The sequence below is a fragment of the Colias philodice genome, chromosome 1 (genome assembly GCF_061535455.1).
Source record: "Colias philodice isolate Cphi_HAF_F1 chromosome 1, ilColPhil1 Martin Lab GWU primary, whole genome shotgun sequence".
NCBI lineage: Eukaryota > Metazoa > Arthropoda > Insecta > Lepidoptera > Pieridae > Colias > Colias philodice.
The window spans coordinates 1,019,040-1,036,053 of record NC_143086.1 but is presented as its reverse complement, the minus strand read 5'-3'; the positions used below and the strand labels follow the sequence as shown (position 1 = coordinate 1,036,053).

At 33.8% G+C, this 17,014-nt stretch overlaps 1 protein-coding gene across 2 annotated transcripts in view; it reads left to right on the top strand.

Moving 5' to 3' along the window:
- The first annotated feature begins 5,040 nt into the window (after positions 1-5,040).
- Positions 5,041-17,014, top strand: part of Neurl4 (neuralized E3 ubiquitin protein ligase 4) — a 38,922-nt gene continuing 26,948 nt past the window's right edge. Inside the window, exons 1-11 of one of the 2 annotated variants that reach the window (XM_089694386.1) lie at positions 5,041-5,519; positions 9,091-9,192; positions 9,803-9,916; positions 12,246-12,407; positions 12,528-12,663; positions 12,791-12,857; positions 13,093-13,225; positions 13,824-13,979; positions 14,363-14,503; positions 14,825-14,921; positions 15,489-15,591. In XM_089694386.1, coding sequence (XP_089550512.1) covers positions 5,367-5,519; positions 9,091-9,192; positions 9,803-9,916; positions 12,246-12,407; positions 12,528-12,663; positions 12,791-12,857; positions 13,093-13,225; positions 13,824-13,979; positions 14,363-14,503; positions 14,825-14,921; positions 15,489-15,591 — 1,364 coding nt within the window. In that variant the 5' untranslated portion in view covers positions 5,041-5,366. Of the gene's footprint in view, positions 5,520-8,682; positions 8,764-9,090; positions 9,193-9,802; positions 9,917-12,245; positions 12,408-12,527; positions 12,664-12,790; positions 12,858-13,092; positions 13,226-13,823; positions 13,980-14,362; positions 14,504-14,824; positions 14,922-15,488; positions 15,592-17,014 lie in introns of those variants that run through there. The other variant, XM_089694459.1, reaches the window with a different exon arrangement.

Here is a 17,014-nt window from a genome sequence, read left to right as displayed (position 1 = left end):
ACGGCCGCGCAGTCGCGCATCAATCGATACCGCCCACATGATAACCGCACGCCACAGAACTGAAACGTTCCAATTTTCTAAAACTCAACCTTATTTCGTTAAACATAGATGTCAATCAAATTCACATACGACGTTTTGCCACTGATCGCATTCAGGACCATGCATCCGATTGAAAATGGAAATCCAATTTCAGTCTTATTGGGAAGTGATAAGAACTATTTTACAATATAAAATTATTGATTAAGGACCTCGTGAAGTTATGTGTTACAGATGACACTACGCATCAAAATGGGGGTTTTTATAACATCAATTTAGTTTATTTTATTAGGTTTGATATAAAAGGTTAAATATAAATTTTCTAAGCATGTGGACTATAATATAAAGTTTAAAAGTTTCCATATGTCCCTTTGTATGCTCAAATTAAATTTAAAACTACGCAACGGATTTTGATGCGGGCTTTTTTTAATAGAGAGGAAGGTTTTAGTATATAATTTATTAGGTTTTAGATAAAGCGGGCGAAGCCGCGGGCGGTAAGCTAGTATTCTTAATAAAAAAGCTTAACGCAAATCCTTACATATTTATATCACTTCACACAAACTTCACATGGATCAATTAAAGTAAATCATTCAAAATTAATTTGTACATTTATCATACATAATTAATCAACCCAGAAAAAATATGATTAGGTAATATTATCTATCGTCTATCATCATTATAAAAAATGAAATCGAAAAGGCATATCGTTCCTTTAATAATAATTAATATTTTCAGCTGTTAATTTTACACCTCTTTTCTAGCTAATACCGCGAACCTAGCTCCACCTAGCGTCGAGCGGATGTACCATTTGTTTTTCCAGTGTATTGCCGCCATATTTGCCGCAAATTATCTACATTGGACCTATATCTGTGGTATTTGGTACGTACCACTTAAGTGCAAAATGGTGATTTTTGAGTATGAGCGTTTGAAAGTTTTCACTGTTGCTACCCTGTTGCTACAGATCGGAATAAACTCTTGAGTAAAACGAATTTATGATATTTAAATGTCTTTTATGTTTAAGTTTTGAACACTTACATAAAAAATAAAAAAAATGTTCTAGTTCAAGAGTAATTGTTACTTAACATGTTTGTACCAAAAGAAAAAAATGTGAAAATGATGTGAAAATGTCTAAAACGTGTGTACTTAAGTGGATTAGAGCATATTTATTTGTACTCTTCATTAGTATTTATTCCTATTTTTACCTAAATTGAAAGGATTTTTCATTTTTTTTTCGACGGAGACATAAACAGACATTAAAAAACAAATATTATGGTGAAACGTCTTCCATACAAATAGATTTAACCATATATAAAAACAAAAACGAATAGGAGTGTGATTTGCCACAAATAAGTACTTACTCATAAAAAAGCCAGGAAATATTGTGATTTTCGTGCAATATGCAATTCTCTGATACTCTCTCTACAAAGTAAAATCCTAAAAGTAGTGTTTGTGTGTGTGTGTGTGGTTCAGAAGTCACGGTAGTTCGCTTGCCTGCCGTGCTAGATGCTGCGAGATCGATCCCATCAACCGACATGATCCAATGTGTCTTTTTCGGATGCATAAGTAGATTCTCTAATAACCAGAGATGCATCTTCTATAACAAGAAAACATCATCATTTCTAATAACAGAAAAACATCGTGATGGCAACCGGGATTTTGGTCTGAAATCACCAACCAGTAGTGAGTGAGCAAGCGTGGTGATTACTGCTCAATGCTCATGCCTTCTCCTTGTGAGAAGATGCCCTTACCCTGCAAACAGCTACTCTACTTCTTCTGCCAAACCGTTAATAAAATGCCATAAGCATGATGCGATTTCATCCGCACCTCTTTGAGATATTCCTTCATACATAACATAATGGAATGTTCGTTTAGTAGTAACTTTGCGGATTTTTAAATTAAAAGTCCAAAGTTTCTTTTATAAAAGGCTACAGATGCAGTTAAATTTGGAATCTGTAAACAAAAAGCTTCTATCTTTTAGTTTCATAGTGAAATGTTGCCTTATGCTCCGATTTTTCTAAATCTATTCTAATCTGACACAAAAGAATGAATTTGAAGAGACAAAGAATCAAACCTTGTGCATGTAGGTATCGTTACTTGGCTTTTTAAACGTTTACCAATCTTTAAATCGATTTAAAGATTGGCAAACGTTTCTGAACACACTAAATCTAAGAGATCTTGCATCACATACCTATGCATGTTTCTTTATAGATAATAGGCTTCAGACCTAATGTCTGAAGATTTAAATTATGTGCCAAATAACGTTATATTTAAGTAAGGGAGAAGACCTGTTAAGTTCACAAATAATTTTATTTGATTTGGTACAAATAAGTTAAGTGATGATAATAATTATTCAAGTTTGGTCTAATTATGTTAAGTGCTCTTACGTTGTAAATGGCCGTTCGTTGATTGAGTATTCGTTCCCATTGACCACCGAGCGGCCCGATCGGGCCGAGACACAATAGATTTTCTATTGTGTCTGTGATCCGAGGACTGACGGATTAAAAGTCTATGTTAAGTTATATTAATATATTTGTATCAAATAAAAATATTTTTTTTTTGTACTTAAGGGGTTTTGATACAACCTATTTAAGGTATTTCTACTATCAGTAGGCTTATGTGACATAGACCAAACGAAAGAGGACGTTTTTATCAGTATAGATGGCCAGAAAACAAAAAATGGCCATTTTTGCACTTACGAGGTATATACCAAACACCACAGATATGTTTTTGCAATATCTTATTATACAAAATATCTATCAGTCAACGAAAGGCTTTTGGCAAAATAGTTTTATATTTTCTCAAATAGATGTATCGTTATTTGAGGCTTATTTTTATGATAAAAATATCACAAATTAATTGTAAAAACTAAAACAGAAGGTTAAAAATCTTATATATAAAATTCTCGTGTCACAATGTTAGTCTGCATACTCCTCCGAAACGGGTGGACCGATTCTCATGAAATTTTCTGTGCATATCGGGTAAGTCTGAGAATCGGCCAACATCTATTTTTCATATGTACCACGGGCGAAGCCGGGGCGGACCGCTAGTATTATATAATTTCATAATAATTGTTGTACTCTCTTTGACTAAATTACCTACATATTTTAATCATATTTCTGTCATTAAAAATAAAAATTGGACTTTACGATAAATCATAAAATATATAATTATTGCACATAGGTATTTTCAGGTACTTAACTATTATTAAGTAGATACATACTTATTATTATTTGTATCAGTTAAAATTAAAGTTATATATACAGTGTAGGTACGTACTTTCATATTTTAAAATAGTAAACGTATTGAGTAGTCGAGTAGGCTAAATCATTGAGATAATATTACTACGTATGGAGTAGACACCACGAACAAAATCTGTGCGCCATTTTTTTGCTCTAACTAAGTTTTAAAAATTATTATCTAGTTAGGTACTTAACGATGAAAGTTATTCCTTTGCACTTTTCCGTATTATTTGTATTATTTGTGCAATATCGTAACACACACGAAGGCATGTTTGATGCGTTTCACTTTAAAACCATTAAAAAATACCGCTCAACATACGTCACATGACGTATGTTGAGTGGAACATAAGTGATGTAGGCGGTGTCGTCTCCATATTAATATTATCTCAATGGGCTAAATAATAAATATTATATAGGTAGGTACTTACGTATTTGAAAAAAAAATTGGTTGTTTGTAAAGTAGGTTTACGATCGAGATGTTTACGTGATAACATAATGCAGTGGCAGCGCTCGAGATGAGACGGGAGATCGGTCCGTCTCTCTCTCGTTATACCTGCGATCGCGCTCGTGAGGTTTTGGTGTGACACACGTTTCTGAACATGTCACCCGACCAAGAAGCTTATATCTACCTAATACACTGGAGATTTCCGTATGAACATTGGCAACAACCTAACTTGGCAAGTGGGTGTGAAAGGGATAAAAAACATACAGGCGTCATTCAATGTCATATTTTCTTGTTACAAGTTAATGTTCATACTGAAATCTCCAGTGTATTAGCTATATAAGCTTCTTGCACCCGACTAAAAAGATTTTAAGGACGTTATCACGTCAAAAAATTGAATTTAAGCAATTACAACATTGTTAATTCTGAGGTTGTTATTATTTAGATTCGTTTACAGAATACACAATAAATAAGGAACAGCCTTATAATTTAGGTACTTAGAAGCAGGTAAGAGTAGGTATGACCCTACACAACAAAATGGGTATCAATGTAGGTACAGAAGTAAAATAATCCATTTCTATAGTAATCCAGTAGAAACTGGCATTGTAATTAAGAAATAATTGTAAATAACATTAAAACCTTTCAATTGCAATGTAGTTATTTCTTGATAAATTTTTAAGTTTCTTTATTTTTGCAATTTATTACTTTACGCTGTTACAAATCATAAAGCTATCGACATGGAAAAGTGTGGAAAATAGCATCGAGGCATATAGAAGGTATTAATTATTTAAAGAGACAAGTAGGCCACGGTTTACTGCATTATCATATTTTATGAATACTGGTGCAGTGTATATAAGTTATATGGAACAATGTCATGGAAAAAGTTTGGATCGTTAAAAGAAAATTATAGTTGGTGTACAAATGAGATGAAAATTAACAAAATAATAATTAATGTCAAAAATACGTATGTAACACAATGATGTAACATCATAATTTCTTTTCAAATATTCGCGCCAATAGTAATGTCCATCCGCCAAAAGCTAAAATGTCAGTATAATTTGACAGCCAAAATCAAAATTATGCGTGACATTTTAATATTCGCAGTGTGACCTACAGATAGAAAAGTCCATGTTTTGTGTAACATATAGATTAAGCTAAATGAATTCTCTTTTATTGCATATTAGTATCATTGAGGCTATCAGATTAAAAATTATTAATATGTTATTTCTTAGACCAAAATATTTTAGTGCTAATAAATAATTTAAGCTGGCAATCTACAGCTTCACAAAATGGCAAATGCCAATTGCCAAATGGCAACACGAATTGGGCCCGCCGACTGATAGTTTTTCTTTCTCAATTTTAGCATGCCTAGAAATCAATACTTCCAATAGAACAATACAATACATTTCTGTAAATTTATTTTGTACAATTGTTATTTCAATATTTGAATGAATATTATGGATAAATATCAAACTGGGTTTTACATTGTAACGCTTCATAACTCGGAAAATTATCGAGTGAAGTCCGTTTGTAAAAATGTAATGGGTTAATTTGTGTTTAATTTAGTCATAATGAGTAACAAGAGTAATGCCGTTCTTTGTGCAGTGTTTTATATGTTAGTTTCATAAATAAGACACTAAGTGAACATCATGAGGTTTCACAGACGATGCGGTGACAGGGTTACGCTCTTGCATGATAATACAACTGCAGTGAGAAATTTCGTAGAATTCAATCATGGTTTAATTTTAAGTGCGGAGCCTATTTGTGATGATGTTATATTCGAAGTGTGCATCGATAGAAAGGTAAGCTCGTCAGCCACATACATAGCTTCCCCTAAGCGCAACTGAATCTTGAACTTCCTCTGTTTCTATTTACTGTGCAAGCGCAGATGCTTATTTTTTACGAGACATTGCGAAATGTATACTTTTTAATCAGATTAATTCCAATTTGCAAATTTATAAGTATGTTATAGCAGAGCAAATTTTTGTTTATTTTATGCACACAGCTATTTCAATATTATATTTTTATTTTATATTGACCTTCATCCTACTATCCTACCACTATTATAAATGCAAAAGTTTGTGAGGATGGATGTATGAATGTTTGTTACTTTTTCACAGCAAAAAAACTGAACAAATTTTCAAGATACTTACAGTATCGTAGCTTATATCATCATTTCGTTGACGGGTGAAACCTAGCTTCACAACTAGTTATCTCTGTACTAGGTAAATAAGTTTAAAAAACATTAAGCAAAAAAAAAAGAATCACCAGAAATATAATTAACAATTGTGCAGTATCTATTCTTATTAGAATAAGATTGAGCCCCAACTAATTCACAGTTGAGTTTCATTAGAAATATTTTTATAATAATTATCTGCAATCAGTCACCAAAGAAATCAACAGGCTAGTAAAATAATTTTATTATGAACAAGGTTGTATATACATTGTACTAAAAGCGAAAGCATGCCTTGTAAACAAAATACAATATTGTCATGGGAATGGTAGCAAAATATTTGAAATAATGAAATGTTTTTAGCAACAAAGCAATTTGTAAGTGTTGATAGCAATTGAGTGCAGGGAACAATAAAATAATGTCACAGAATATATCAGCCATCGCTGTAGAGTCCTGCCTTAACTATATTGTAGACAGTAAAGAGTTCTCAATAGACTGGCCTGAAAGAGTAGTTACAAGTAGTGTTAGATAAACTAAATTGGCACTCTGAGTCTTGATTGGATAATAAACATTGATCCCATACCTGCATGGGTAGCTTATATAATATATATTGTCACTGGAGTGGATCTATATGGCAAATAATAACGCTTCAATATTCATCGCCTAACATGTATGCATTGAAAATTGCAATTTGCAATAGCGAAATGATATTTTATGCATATAAAGGATATAATAATTGATAGTTACTTTAATTAATCAAGGCAATGCTGGCAAACCTAGCTTTTTTTTAACAAATTTTAAATATTTCTAGTAACATAATTTGAGATACAGTAGGCGCGCGATAATCCGGCGCTCGCCAATCCGGCACGCTCAGTAGTCCGGCACTTCGGGACTCAGACAGCCCGCTCTATAATCCGGCATTTTACATAGCTGAACGCCGGATTACTGAACGAAAACGTCACAAATGATGAACCTAATATGTAATTTTAATACTTATTTAATTAATATTTTAATTAATTTATGTATTTTTTTTATAATAAATTCAACTTAGGTACCATTTTAAATATGAAGTCTTATTTCCTATACTAATTCGATAATCCGGCATTTCCGACAATCCGGCATAGAGGAAAAATTGCCGGTGCCGGATTAGCAAGCGCCTACTGTACTATATTTAATACAAAGTTGGATTAAACAACTCGCCGATGTGAAAAGAAGAAAAAACTGGTTTGCTGAATATGTAGTTATGTTCTGTGTTTTTAAAAACAACAATCTAGACATATTTTCCATATAATTTGAAAACAACAACAATGAAATAAAACAATAGTTAATTTGGTTTGTAATTTTATCTTATAAATAAAATAAAGTATAAAAAGTAATATAAATTTATTTAAATTGGTCTATATACATGTGTTATTATCATAAGTGTTTCTTAAACATTGCTCTAACTAATAACAAAGACTAACACAACAAAGTAATAATAAAAGCAAACAAACAGAAACGGTAAAACCAATTACATTTCTAAATACACATTACATATTTATCATAGAAACAACATTTAACCCGAGGAAACCCATAACTCAGATGTCGAACATAAAGTCCTTGCATATTTTATTGTTTCTAGTACACTAAGGTAAAAATCTAGGTCAACCACCATAGGAAAATTATAAAAGGAAAGATACAATAAGACAAATAGTTGATAATTTACAATACCATTAATTTCTACACTTCAATTCCTTAAAAGCATACATAAGTTATTAATCAGCACTAGGCATATGTCAATAGAGTGGAAATGTAGGCAGCTTTTCCTAGAAATACTTGACTTATCCTTGTTCAAATGTAACACTTAACGGTATCAAACAGACTTTATAATGTACTAGCGGTCCGCCCCGGCTTCGCCCGTGGTACATATTTACGTTTTCTCTACGTAAAAACCATCCTCGTACTTCAAGGAATATAATAAAAAAAGAATTATCGAAATTGGTTCAGCCGTTCTCGAGTTATGCGCTTACCAACATATTTTGCGATTCATTTTTATATATAAGATTAGTTTAATCCAAAAAAATAATTGTATTTCCTCAATATAATATCATAATAACATATTGTTTTATTTTGTGGTGGGATTAGAATAAGTTGAATTACAAAAGAGATAATCGTTTATCATGGGTAAGTATATAATATACAATTTTTCCCGGTATCTATAGCTTGACTGCTGCATCCTGCTTTTCGACTTGCTCTTGCTTGCAGCTGATATGCATAATAATGATATCTCATTCTATTGTTTGCTAAACAACCAAAGATATTTGGATTCTTTAATACAGATTGTGTTAAATATTATTAAAACGAATGCCAACTAATCAGTTCTTATAAATACAGTGGACCTTTGTGTTTCATATTCTTGGTTAAAAATGATTATATTCTGTAGGCATTTTATTTCTAACTTGAATAAAACATGTTATAAAAATTATATGACTATCGTTTTATTATTCCTGCCAATGTTAACGTAATTTTGGTATTTACTGTTAGGTACATACATACCTACATTTACAATTTTTTATTTTAATTTTCAACAACCTATCTCATGTGTGATATGGAGTATTATAACTATGCGGTTTTTCCTTTGAAAACGCGGGCGAAGCCGCGGGCGGAAATCTAGTATATTACCTATATTTAATTCAACATTTAATAAATTAAAATGTAAATGAACATACCTATAATCTATACTTTGGTCTATAGTCTTTGTCTGTATCTAGGCAGCTCACAGCTGCCATGTTGTATTCCTATTTCCTTATTCCTACCAAATGCTGAGAGGTGTGAGGGCCGAGGGGTTACATTTTGATTTGCGAGTATTATTAAATTTTCTAGTGGTTTTAAAGGTATTTATTTAGTTTTAAGCATTTGCAATTGAATAAATGGGATTCATAATTTGATTTTTGTTGATAAATGCGCTCTTATTAGACTTATTTCTTATGAGATTCATTAATAATGCATTTGCTGCACGTGTTTATACACGCATATTTAAACAATTTATTTTCGAAATGGATCAAAATTCAAATACTCGCATCCTAGCTTGCGCCGCGCAGCGCAACATTTCCTTTTCCATAGCCTTTTCTCGATGGTTCGGGAATCCGTACTGCGTATTCCGGAGCCAGCGTAACACGTTGCTCTCTTGAGTCCATCTTCAATAAAATTATTTTGTTCAGGTCAATGTGTGGAATGGCAGTTTGGAGATCGGGGTCACTACCCTGGATCCTGAATATATGGAATTACCAGCAACAGCGACGAAACTTCGAAATACAGCCTGGGTACGTACAATTATCTTTTTTTTTAAATTATATTACAATATTATATATTATATATAGGCCTCGCTCGCGTAATCAAAGGAAACTCAGTAGTTCTCGTTCCTTCGTCCTTTCTCAGGTCCCATAATATTGTAACAAATATCATTCAAATTGGTTCAGTGGTTTAGTCGTAAAGAGGAAACAGATAGACGGATAGTCAGAAGTACTTTCGCAAAAATGTATGAATTATTGTGCTTCTAATGTAGGTTTTTTTCTGTCACTGTGCTAAAATCAATAAAATTGCGTATCAGTTCAAAATGTCATTGATCCACTGCTCAAATACAACATTTGCTGCTATGTTGCAACCTGATTTTATACAACAAGTGCATTTTTATCTGGAATGAAATCTCCAACACGGGTGACATGATGCTGGTATCTGTTTAAACAGTTCATACCAGAATACACAACAAAGGGAACAGCAAACTGTTGCATCAAATGCTCAATCGCTGTGAGCATAGCGCTGAACAGTGTACTTACACTGAGCGTTTACTTCTTTTAAAAGTTCAACTGTATCTACCTCTTGATAATGACTATAGAAACAAGATAGTGTATATAATTTGAACATTTGTTATAGATAATGTCCGGCAGCTCAATAGTCAAAGACGGTGTTACTCTGATCAACTCATACGGCCCTGAACTTGACACTCTCCATGAGGGTGACTGCTTGGGAGTTATGCGGACAAACAAGGTTAGGCTTAATTTTCCTTTCTTACTTAAGTACCTTTTCTTTATATAGATATTTGTGTTTAGATGCTGTGTTAATAAAATGTATGTGTTTCTTATTTATTTACCCCCTCCCGTTAAACTTGAACTGGTCTTATGATGTTTGTTATCTTTGCAACTTGGCTTATGTGTTGTATAATTTGATTTGTTGGAAATAGTGTGAATATTATGTTGAACATAAAATGATAATCTTGTCTGCAGATATTAAATTTTTTTTGTGAAAATACTAATATAATGTAGACTCGAAAGTCACTGCAGCTTTATGCTAAGAAGCCCCCTTTGATAACAGATGTTGCCGCACAGTACTTGACTTATTTTTTAGGCTGTAAGTTTTTAATTGTGATATATTTTATTTTAGTTTTAAGTTCTTTACCATGTTTTTTTTTTTACTTTTTTCTGTTTCTGTGTGGCTATTTTCTATTTTTTCGTTTGTTATCAATAAATGTTTTATTTATTATTTATTTAAAGTAAACAATGAATATTTGAGTAGGCCAATTGCATATCTGCATTTCAAATGAAATAAAAAAAAATTATTAGGTTGGATATGCATCTATAGGGTCTCAATGAATTCATTTCTGTTTTCCGGAAAATAAATAAATTAAAAATAAAATAGAGATTCATACGTTTCGGCTATCATCAACGACACGGCATGCATTTCACTAAAATCAGCCTAAATATTACATATTGATATTGTGTATCAAGATGAAATCTACTGGCTAAAGCCAGCTGCTGATGAACAAACGAGGATCTAGTGATCAGTTTCTATTAAACTCAAACATTTATTTATTCAAGTAGACTTCAATTAGAATGGAAGAGAGCTACAGTTACATACAGGCTTTCTGTGTAGCACGAATGCATTCTCTGGGACAGAACAGTATTAATTTACGTTTCGCATTTGTGAGTGAGGAGTTCGTAAGGTCATGGCATGGCTCATGGCTCAGGCAATGTGAACGGAAGAATCCAAGCTCTGCGTCAACTTCTGTAATATCAGGGGTATTTATTCCAACACGAACGCAGTGTACCTACTTGCTACGTGTTGAACTGGATTTTAAATCCACCCATCGTGCAGATCATTGCTACGATATGATTGTTAACGCTGACTGCGTCCGCTCAACTCGACACAAGAATGAAGAACGCTCACTGAAGGCAGAGGCACGCATGCGTTGCCACTTGTCGCGTCAAAACGACATGCGTACATGTAGACAGTGTCTTGTCCTAATTTACTAACATTATTATTAAGTTTTTTAAGTTATTATATTATATGTATTTCACTAACAAATGGATCTGTTATCTGTACAGTATGGAAAATAAAAATAAAATAGAGATTCATACGTTTCGGCTATCATCAACGACGGCTTGCATTTCACTAAAATCAGCCTAAATATTACATATTGATATTGTGTATCAATGGCCATATGAAATCTATTGGCTAAAGCCAGCTGCTGATGAACAAACGAAGATCTAGTGATCAGTTTCTATTAAACTCAAACATTCTCAAACTCAAACATTTATTCAAGTAGACTTCAATTAGAGTGGAAGAGAGCTACAGTTACATACAGGCTTTCTGTGTAGCACGAATGCATTCTCTGGGACAGAACAGTATTAATTTACGTTTCGCATTTGTGAGTGAGGAGTTCATAAGGTCATGGCATGGCTCATGGCTCAGGCAATGTGAACAGAAGAATCCAAGCTCTGCGTGAACTTCTGTAATATCAGGGGTATTCATTCTAACACGAACGCAGTGTACTTGGCCCTCGAAACGGTGAGCACATATTTTTTGCATCGCGTTGGTGTATGCAGTTACATTCGGGATGATATTCGATCGTCTCTTTGTTCATCTTGAAGGATGCGGAATGCGATCACCAGACCCGCAGGTTCCATACCTGAAATGATGAACAGTATGCCCGTCCCGTGAAAATAAAATTGAACTCGACTGCTAAGCCCTTCTAGACGCAAGAAGCAAGAACGAAGGCAGAGCACATAACGAAAGCCTTTGGTCGGGTATGGCACAAAGCGCTTCTTTCGAAGGTTGATCACGTCGGGGTCACCACTGTGGAAGAAGGAAGGTGGAATTCCTGGAAGTCCCCGATGAATGTTGGAAAGTTGTATATATGCTCGGCAGCTTTGAAATATAATTATGTATTAGGGCTAATTGATACTAATATCTGATTATTTAAAATAGAATATTTGTCCTTTAAAATAATATTTATTGATGTTTCTTTTTCTTACATAATTATTGATGTAATAGGTTAGGATTTTATTATATGTACACTACAGTAGGGTTTTTCTACCAGGGCGAATTAATGTTCTACGTGAACGGACGGTGCCTCGGCATCGCGGCGCGTGACATGCCGCCGCGCCTCTTTGCCGTCATCGACCTGTACGGTCAGTGCGTGCAGGTGTCCATCATGCATGCGAACAGCATGAGGACTATCATGGAAAATAGCTTGGATCTGGTAGGTATTAATCGGATTACTTTGGTTTTCCAGTGAAATAATGTATTGAAAATGAAATTCGAATAAAATTGGAACTGCACCGTTGCTTGCACTGTCATAAAAAATGTTTACATGCTACAGATCGAGGAAGACCCCAACAACGATGACACGCTGACCTCAAGTGAGATGGAAACGTCAATGAATCAAGAAACTCCTCAGCCAAAGCCCAGCAGAGAGATTTATGTGCCCATGGACGGAGAGGGTGCGTGTGCGCTCGGTGAGTCACCGCTTTTTGTTATTCCACTGCAAAAAGCTTGATGTTCTTCTGAAAAATTGCTCATGTGTTTGTCTATTACTAATTAGATTTTTAGCATGTTTAAAATAATAATAAATATTTCCCACAGTTGCACAAGACCGGATCAGATTTCATCCAAGATGCGGGATATTGGTTAAATTATCATCAAACAATAAGTAAGTACCGTACCGTGAAGTGCTTAACTTTTTTACCAGATACCTTTTGTTCATCTGTTTTTTTTTATCTATAAATGTTCAAATACCTTAATAATTAAGAACATTGGGGTTTCTTATCAGTGTTCGGTTAGGTATACAAAAAACGTGCAATAAATGAATAAAATAAATAAATTTCGTGATACCATGCGTCATTCCGTATCCACCCTGTATATTGAGCGATCGATTTTGCCTATAGGTCAGCGGAACGGGCCCGGCCATTAGACGACTACAACAATGGCGTGGTGATGACTCATAGACCACTGTATGATAATGAACTGTTCGAGATTCGAATAGACAGACTCGTGGATAAGTGGAGTGGCAGTATTGAGGTGAGATATAGTTATGGTGATACAGGTGTTCCGATAGTTTGTATAGCTTAAAAATAATTGCTATTAGAATACCATACTTGTAGGTTACACCTTGAAAAACTTCTATATTAAAATCAATTCAAACTATAAACTAATTATTATTACGTAATACGGATTTCAAATTGATAAAACTAGCTCTAGCAAAAAAATTGGTTGTCTGTAAAGTCGGTTTACTGACGATAGTTAAACGTGACAACGTCCGATTGTGCTTCTTTGTCGCTCGTTCCGCGCTCTCGCTCGCACTTCAAGCCTTAAATGGAACGCCTCAGAGCGAGGTAACGCCGCATGAGTCATGTTTTTTCGTGCGTGCAGCCGGCTCTATCGAATTATATGCCCCCCTAGACAAGTGGCTTTCTATTAGCGTAAAGTTCAATAGAATAGATTATGAATGTATGAGATTGACGTAATCAATCGTCGTCGTCGTCGTAATCAAACGTCAATCTCATACATTCATAATCTATTTTATTGAACTTTACGCTAATAGAAAGCCACTTGTCTAGGGGGGAAGACGTCACATCAAAGTATTTTGGGGTTTTGATACAAATATAATGTAACCCAGGTGGGGGTTACGACCCACAACCCGGCGACAATACGTTTCCCCTCTACCATGACGAACATGGACACTGGCACCATCATGATGTCGGGGTGCAAGGTGCTGCTGAACGGCCACGGCACTTGCATGGAGTACGGCAACTTCAACTTGGATGAATTGAGGGTAGGTGCAGTTTTCTTATACAGGATGTGTGACTTGTTAAGTTTTTTTTTTATTTTATATTTACACTTGCTATAAATCTTCACTACATAGTATAAAACAAAGTCGCTTTCTCTGTCCCTATGTCCCTATGTATGCTTAAATCTTTAAAACTACGCAACGGATTTTGATGCGGTTTTTTTAGTAAATAGAGTGATTCAAGAGGAAGGTTTTAGTATATAATTTATTATGTTTTAGACAAAGCGGGCGAAGCCGCGGGCGGAAAGCTAGTAACTTGATAAATTTAGATTAGAATTATAGAATTGGATACCGGACTGTTACTGATTTTTTGTACGTCTCAATGATTCACCATATTGAAGCTTTGATTAACATTAAAATCCACTTAGGAGGGGGACACGGTGGGCATGATGCGCAAGTCGTCGGGCAAGCTACACTACTTCATAAACGGCATCGATCAGGGTGTAGCCACTGACAAGGTGGACCCTCAAGTGTGGGGGGTCGTCGACCTGTACGGGATGACTGTTAAGGTAACGTGCGAAAAAATAAATGAAAAATGAAAAATAAATATAATGGGTTTTGTATAATTGTGGTTTTATTATCCCTTGTATATTTTTTTGTGTTGTAAATGTGTTGTGTTGAATATTACTACTACTGTTGTGGATAAAATGTATTTCCTAATTTGTATTAAGAAATATATTTTTTTCGTTCTTCTTTGTACCTTGAAGATATAATAAAAAAAATGTAGTTTCATCTTCAAATTTATAAAAAATATTAATATGCAAGCCCAACAGATGGTATACAAAATTATCGGTGTCTTAGCGTATTGAATAAATATAATAATCCCATAGGTGTCAATAGTGGATCCCTGTGAAGAGTTGGACACCAACGTGTTGGACATGCCCAGTGTGTCCAACCTCCCCGACCTGCCTGTGCCCGCGAGTACTAGTGAGTATTTATATATATGTAAAATAATAGTTCAGACTAGCTGTGCTCCGCGGTGTCACCCGCATTGCTCCGCTCCTGTTGGTCTTAGCGTGATGTTAGCCTTCCTCGATAAATGGGCTATCCAACACCGAAAGAATTTTTCAAATCGACCAGTAGTTTCGTAGATTAGCGTGTTCAAGCAAACAAACAAACTCCTCAGCTTTATAGATTTTAGAAACTAAATCACACAGGTGCTACTTATTCTAGTCTAGTTTGTACTTAAGATACCGAATAATAGAGGTTCTCCGGGAATTTGGTTGATGTTGTAGTGTTTAGAGACAATATTTTTATTGAAACTATCTTAGTAAAAGTAACAACTTTAGCCCGATGCGATGGTTAAGAATATATATAGTAGGTTACAACTATTTCAAATAAATATGTATAAGCTTTTTCAAATCGCATCCAAGCAAACATTTATAACAGTTGCACAACACAAGATCTTGAAATTAAATTAATAGTACGATTAGTATTACATTTTTATAAGAATACATTAAGAATAGTATTGAATTTTTGTATGTTTGTCAACAGGCAGGTTCAGACCTCAAATAGACGAAGACAGTCTTTTATTTCATTCGCTGCGTGATTCGTATGTTATTATTATTAACGATGGTAAGACTGCTCATCGGCCTAAGTAAGTATCTTTTTTATAAATAAAATAATAATTTAAAAAGTATGGCTAATTCTTGTTATTGGAAAGTTATGGAAAATAAAGTACCTAGTAGTTGAAATAATAATTTGTTTCTTTAGGATTGATTAAAATTATTTAAATCGTATCTTATATCTATGGTTAGCACAAGAATAAAGAATGTAATAAAGTTAAGCAATAACAAGGATTGGCTGTACTATAATTTTATTGTCAAACATATTTTATTTAATTTATTAAACGTTTGAAAACTATTTATATCCCTTTAAATTCATAAATATAACCTGTATGTTTTCTAAAGTGTTGGAGTAAAAATGTTAATTTTATTATATTGCAATCAGAGAAGTTTATCTACAATATCTAATAGTCCGGGATACATCGCCCATTTTTGCAAGTGATTACTATCAAGCTAATTTTTAGTGAGTAGCTTTATTTTGATGAGATGCCCAATAATTTCATGTACGAAACTCTCGATTGTGGTAGCTACCAGAGGAAACAAGGATAAAATATTTTGATTTGATGGTTCTCAAATATTAATTACTAACTGAATGTTTTTTTTTGTTCAATCTCAAGATAATTATCTAAATTATTCGAAAAAATATTTGTCCTACAAAATCTATGGTTTGATCAAAGAGTCCCCCTTTCCAATGTGTATCGATAACGAAGTCATCATAAATGATTACTAACCAGCTGATTTTTTTATTTTCACTTATTTAATACATATTTAATTCAACAGACATTGTCCTACAAATTGCGTAATAAATATTTGAGAACCGTCAAATCAAAAATTTTTATCCTTGTTACCTCTGTAAGCTACCACAATCGAGAGTTTCGTACATGAAATTATTGGGCATCTCATCAAAATAAAGCTACTCACGAAAAATTAGCTTGATAGTAATCACTTGCAAAAATGGGCGATGTATCCCGGACTATAATTATATTTTCATTTTTTCTTTGCCCCATCATGTTTGTGTGTTTTTTATAACATCTCTGAAATAAGCCAAAGAAAGGTCATTTGGCATATTTGACCCGCTTGTGTGCTTGTATATTTGTGTACCCCATTGGTTAAATACCAAAGCAAAATGCCCAATGGCCTTGCCTTATGCTCAAATTTGTTTATAAGTTAAATGCCGGAACAAAATGCCCTTAATACCTTTGAATGTAACCCTTTAATGGGCATTGGGCATATTAAAGTATGATACGCTTAAGAAGTTATACAATAACAATGTAACATCACGGTTTATCGCAGACGACCTTGATTACTAATGAATTCACAACTCTAAGCTACTTAGTGTTGACACGCGAACGAATGTAATTCAATTAGGCTTTTAGATAAACGCATTAAATAAACATCATGTACAATCCATACTAATAATATAAATGCGAAAGTAACTCTGTCTGTCTGTCTGTT